The sequence below is a fragment of the Aulonocara sp. 'chitande type north' Nkhata Bay genome, linkage group LG15, assembly GCF_057382095.1.
Source record: "Aulonocara sp. 'chitande type north' Nkhata Bay isolate Kocher_YH1m ecotype deep benthic linkage group LG15, A_spYH_male_GT1.1, whole genome shotgun sequence".
In the NCBI taxonomy this organism is placed as follows: Eukaryota; Metazoa; Chordata; class Actinopteri; order Cichliformes; family Cichlidae; genus Aulonocara; species Aulonocara sp. 'chitande type north' Nkhata Bay.
The window spans coordinates 7,041,600-7,047,599 of NC_141358.1; the positions used below are offsets into that span (position 1 = coordinate 7,041,600).

The 6,000-nt window shown below is 37.6% G+C and overlaps 1 protein-coding gene across 1 annotated transcript; it reads right to left on the reverse strand.

The window, feature by feature from the left end:
* Window positions 1-2,839: 2,839 nt before the first annotated feature.
* LOC147312383 (monocyte chemotactic protein 1B-like) lies at window positions 2,840-3,946 on the reverse strand. Its single transcript, XM_086263841.1, has 3 exons — window positions 3,787-3,946; window positions 3,284-3,395; window positions 2,840-3,165 (listed from the first exon to the last, which is right to left on the reverse strand). The coding sequence occupies exons 1-3, from the start codon at window positions 3,857-3,859 to the stop codon at window positions 3,054-3,056; spliced, it is 297 nt and encodes a 98-aa protein (XP_086119967.1). The 5' UTR covers window positions 3,860-3,946; the 3' UTR covers window positions 2,840-3,053.
* Window positions 3,947-6,000: the final 2,054 nt, after the last annotated feature.

Below are 6,000 nucleotides of genomic sequence, written 5' to 3' on the forward strand. Positions count from 1 at the left end.
AAACTACATGGAGCCATAATTTACAAAACGAACATGTGTTTTACTTAGGAACTTGAAACTAGCCGCTATGACCATAAACACATCTGGAAAGCATTTACTGGGGTAGCAAATCAAGTGAACAGTAGGCTCATTTTACCATGAACACTGAGGAGTCGCCTCCTGCTGGCCTTCAGAAATAATGCAGGTTCAAGACACTTCACGAGTGGCTCACTCAGCACAAACTCAAGCCTTCTTGAAGTTATAACTTTAAATACTTTATTCTAGTGTTCACAGATACGTTGTTGTAATGATTGATTGTTGTTTGAGTTATTGTTGCTTTCCTATCAGCTGGAGTCTGGCCACTTTCCTCTGCTGCTCACTGGATATTTTTGGATTATTATCCATAAATCATAGAAATGGTTGTGTGGGAAAATCCCAGTAGATCAGAAGCTTCTGAAATACTCACGCCAGCTGAGAAACTGCAATGTTGCATTCGTTTACTTAAATCACCTTTCTTCCCTATTCTGAATTTCAGCAAGTTGCCTTGATCATGTCTACATGTCTAAATGCATCGACTTTCTGCTAAGTGACTGGCTGATTACAAAACCAATTGGAAAAAGTTGGGACACTGAAATGCAAGTGAAAACAGAATATAATATTAGTCATATTAAGTCATATTAAAAACAAACAGTGGGAGGAGCATTATTTAACTACATAGGGCAACTGGCAACAGGTCAGTAACATGACTGGGTATAAAATGAGCATCTTAGAAAGGCAGAGTTTCTGAGAAGTAAAGATGGGATGAAATTTGATGAATTTCTCAAAATAAAATTGCAAAGAGTAAATATCTTCAAAGATTTGGAGGATCTCGTGAAATCTCCGTGTGCAAAGAACAAGATCAAAAATCAATACTGAATGACCGTGAACTTCACGTGGTGCTGCATTAAACACAGACATGATTCTGTCATGGAAATCAGTGCATGGGCTCTCTGTCTGTGAACACAGTTCACTGTGCCATCCACAAGTGGAGGTTATTTATCTAAATTTCAGGAGCGAGACCACACCTCGTACACTCTTCTTCCAGTTCTCTGTCTATATATGCTTCCTGCACTACAACCCATTGTTCTCATTTGCGTCTCCCAGGCACACCTCCTCCTTTTAATGCATTTCCTTCTCATTAGTACGTGGGGATCCACCTGCCAGTCCCCTCTGAGGCCTTCCCCAGACCACAGCATCAGTTCACTGATGTTACAGGTTGTTGTGGAAATAAGGGGATGCTGCACAGACATGACCCAGGCCCACCTTTTTGACATGTGTTGTTGCCATCAAGGTACAAAATAAACCACTTTCTCAGTTTATAACAATATGATTATAATTATTATCCATCCATTCATTCATTCATTCATTCATTCTCTGCCGCTTATCCTTTTCAGGGTTTTCATTAAAACTTTAGAGAGCCTCCGAGGTTTTCTGCAATTGGAGGTTATAGATTTGCAGTTTGGGATAGCGAGCAGGTAAATAATTAAAGTGCGCCATGCTGATAAATATCAGCCATTTTTCTGTGCTGTAACTTTGCATTTTCCTGATGTCTGGTACTTTAACTCTAATTTCACTTGTGTAAAATTCACCACTGGTGATTGCAGAACTTGAGGCTGTCTACTTCTTGCCCTACTTTCTACAGGTAGGTCAAGCTGACAGACCTGCTTCATGCAAATTTGACAGGGCATCTCCATAACTCCCTCCTTGGCCCCTTGAATGAGGATTTTATTACCATGACAAAAGCCATGTGAGGCGTGGTTTAAATATAGCACTGATTAACAAAGCTGTTCAGCCATTTATCCCCTAATACGCTGAGCTCTTGTGCTGCCGATTCATTAGTTTGGTGTTTTGAAAACCATCATCGCAATTGCAAAGAAGGAGCACTCGAGCTGGCCCGCGTCCCTTCTGTTTTTCCCTTATTAATATGTAAAATTATTCAGCAAGGTCCTTCAAAATCTAATCACGCCATCTCTCCTGACGGGTCACCTGTGGCGTCAATAAGGCACGCGTTGTGAGCTTTTATGGAGCAATCAGATCGTACGCTCAGAAGGCTGCGCGCACTCGTGAAGAAACATTAGGGCATGGAAATAAAAATCTGGGTCTGAAACTATTTAAGGAAAATCTGGCCGGTGATGTCACTGCGCTGATGTCATCTGAGGCGTCATTCTGGGGCAAAGGGAGAATTTCAGGTCATCTTGTTTTGAAAAATTACAGAGATTTGACAGAAAAGTAAGACCGTTTTGCTTTAGTTTGTAGCTGCCCAGTGTTGTTGTTGTTATTGTTTTTTTTAAATGTCTTCTTATTGAATCGTCTTTCATTTCAGTGTTATTTAACGATAGAAACCTCTGCAGAAGCTTGTAGCTGATGCAATCCTCATAACCCAGATGAGATTAAACAATTCGTTGTTTGCCACAGTTCATTTAGAGAAGGAGAAATTCAGTAGCGGTTATGAAAGGTTTTTAGCCTTGCCAAAGAAATAAAATAGAGAATAGAGCGACATCTGCTGGCCACAGAGATACATCACAGCCAGAAATAATATCTTATTACAAGATTAAAAGAAAGGGTTAAAAGAAAGTTTGTAAAAATAGCAATGACAATAATAATTCCGAAGTAATGTAATTGACTTTTTTTTACTGTGTGCATTTAGTTTTATTCTTTGTGGTTCTTTTTTCTTTTCTTTTCCTTTTTAAAATTTCCTGTGGCTTCATCAACCAGAAACCACATCACACTTTGATGCTTCACTTTTACTGGAGGCAATGCAGTGTGTATTAACCCAGTGAATGCAGGATTTCATTCTTTTAGATCAAAGTTCGGATTTCACAATGAAAGCAAACAAAAACAAGCTTTAGAATAAATTTCATTTTATTTTTTTATTTTTTTATTTTGCATTTTCAGTATATGTTTTGCTGTACAATAGCTTATACACAGACAAATAAAAGAAAATCAATCTGAAGATTTGATGGTTTGAAAATAGATTCATACACCAAGAGATCTGCTTGGTTATACTGTTATTAAAATGTTCATTTCACACTCGGTTATGCTGATCTTGGGGTGGTGGCATTCTTCGACCGGATGGATTCAATGATTTTCTTTACCCACTGCATGGTTGGATCAGCACAGAGTTGTTTATCACCCACCGTCTTTAAGCTAAAACAGAGACAAAAAATTAATGATACTGACAACTTGTATATATATTTTTTAAATATATCTGTAAGCATACTAGATATATACTAGTCTGCTTATTTTGAACTCTGGAGTCACTTACAGCACGCCTTCCATTGCACACCGTTTGTCTGTGTATTCGAAGCTCGTCACTCTGTTGGCTGGAAAACGTTTGTGGAGGAACTGAAAACAGCATTTTTCCGGACCGAATGTGCCTGAAAACATTATAGAGATATAAAGAACTATTAAAAGAAATCCAAGTGGAAAATTATGTCACTATATCACCGTAAAATTGTTTTTACAGTTGGCTGTTTTGTGTGTCTGTGAACTTTTCAAAATCACAGGACTATGATTGTTGCAGTAATGTTGTGTTAAGAGGCCTCAGTTCAGTTTGTCTGTATTTTTAAGAATAACAATGTCTTTCATTTTAGCTTTTGTTCATCTAAGACTTCTTTTTTAAATCGGTTCCTTTTTTGGCCTTTCAGCAAACACGATCACGCTTAATTTAAAAAAAGTTCAAATGACCAAATTTTGACTTTTGAAAGACAGAAAAGGAGGAGCAATTTGCCCTTTACGAGAAAAATAAGGAGCATGCAGTCATCTTACTGTCAGACGTAACGAGAGACGACAAAAGAACGATGCAGGCCATCAGAATGACGGGGTTCTTCATCATCATCATCTTCTTCTTTGGTGTTGTTGTCCTGCTTGTCTCTGTTTTTCTCTTCAGTCTGCTTGCTCACCTGCACAGCTCGGTGTCTGTCTTCTTTCACACAGCCCCTCTCCCTTTTATTAAGCTGATATCATATGCATGTGTACGCGTGTGCACATACGTGCATGCGTCTCTGTGCAGAACATGTACAAGGTAGCAGAACAAGTTCCATTACAAAAATATATGAGTTGCAACTCCCCAACATGCAAACAAAGTGCGGTTATGTGGTCAGCAGGGGAAAGAAGAATCGGGGGAGGAGGGCAAATGATGCTGTGGTTGAAACCTGTTTCTCTGAAATTGAAAACACAACTTCTCCACCTGAGTCACCTAATGTTGCTGTATGTGTGAGCGTATCTGTACTTGAGCATATGCATAATTGTGCATTCTGCAGATGCATTGCGGTTTTAAGCTTGTCTCATTGTTACAAGATAAGATAAGATGAGTTAAAATAAAATAAGATAAAATTACACATATTTGGGTATAAATGTGTCAGGAAAAATGTCTTAAATAAGTTGTTTCCCGGCCTGATCAAATTTATAGTGTATTTTTTAAGAGTGGCTCTCTTTCAAACGAAAAAAAAAAAATCAGGTTTTGCAACCACAACCTGTCTGCCAGCGGCTTTGTAGATTTTCTGACCGTAGTTACATCTATTAGAAAGCCTTTTTCTGGCTTATTCACAGCATTTATGACTAAACTGATGCTAATGCAAACTCTTGCTTTGAAATCCAAACACCGGCAGCACTTTATAATAATGCCACACTATTGAGCATTACTACAGTATTAGTAAGTGGTTAATTCATCATTTATAAAGCATTACTCCACTTTCTCATGCGATTTATAAATATAGATATATTATTATGACTATGATTATGACTAAGATTGTGATTATTACTAGCAGTGATGTAGTAATAGTGATAGCTGTACATGGTGTAACCCTTACAAATGGATAAACATATCTGTATTCATAACTGGCACACTAAGGAGAAGTAATTAAGCACTTACTAACACCTTACTAATATCTTACTAATACTTAATAGTGTGACATTATTATAAAGCAGCATCGGATATAAACACTGTTAGGGTGGAGATGAGTGCTGTGGGATTGAAAGGTATGCACAAGAATGGGTTTGTGATTCTAAAATGTTCCGGATTTTGTACTCGTATCCTGTTCTTAGAAGTTGTTAATGTGTTTTAAAGGTTTTTCAGAGATAACAGGAAACGATGGGATACATATGTTGTAGTTCCTGGTCCCCACTTTACTAACCTTTAAACCACAGGAAGTCCACTGCTCTCTACTGAGATAGCAGCACAGTTTAGGCAATAAATAGCCACCGAAACTCCAAAGTAGGTCAATATCAAACAGCTGCTATGACACACGAGACAAGATCATAATGGAGGTGGTTTTAATGTGTGAAGGAAATTTTAATATCAGGCCAGCATCAGCAAATCACATCTCTGCCAAGTCATATTACTAATTGTTTGATTTTTATCTCAATATTTGGTGATCACATGCTGATGTTATCGGTGTGTCTGAGCTGTTTGCACAATAAAAATGTGGTTTGGGGTTTGTATTTGTACAATATGTTTAGATACTTTGTTTCTTTCAGTATGTATAGATAAAGATAAAATATCGAGAGGGAAAATCTGAATATATTTATTATAATTTTAATGAGTTGGGGATGGAAACAAATTTTAAAAAAAGAAAAAAGAAAACCCCCCATGAGGCTGACTTCAGCAGAACTGCACCCTACACTAGCTCGAACTGAAACCTGTGGTTTGAAACAGGCAGGAGTGCATTTTAATATAAATGCATACATGTGCATGTGTGAAACCCAGTAGAGTAACACATCTGCTTCGACAATAGAATTTCACTTATTTGTAACCACCATGGGGGAAATTTTACTGTCATGTATCTAGTCACTGGATCAAAGTTAGAAGGCCTCAAGAGGGTTTGTTGTAGATGTACATATAAAGCTTGTGACCAGTAAAAACATAAGACATAAATATAAAATGGCTTTAGATGATGTCCTGTTGTTGTAGACGAAATACAGTCATAAACATTTCAGACTTTTAATTTCAGTCTTTGATGACTCAGGAACGGTTCAAAGTCT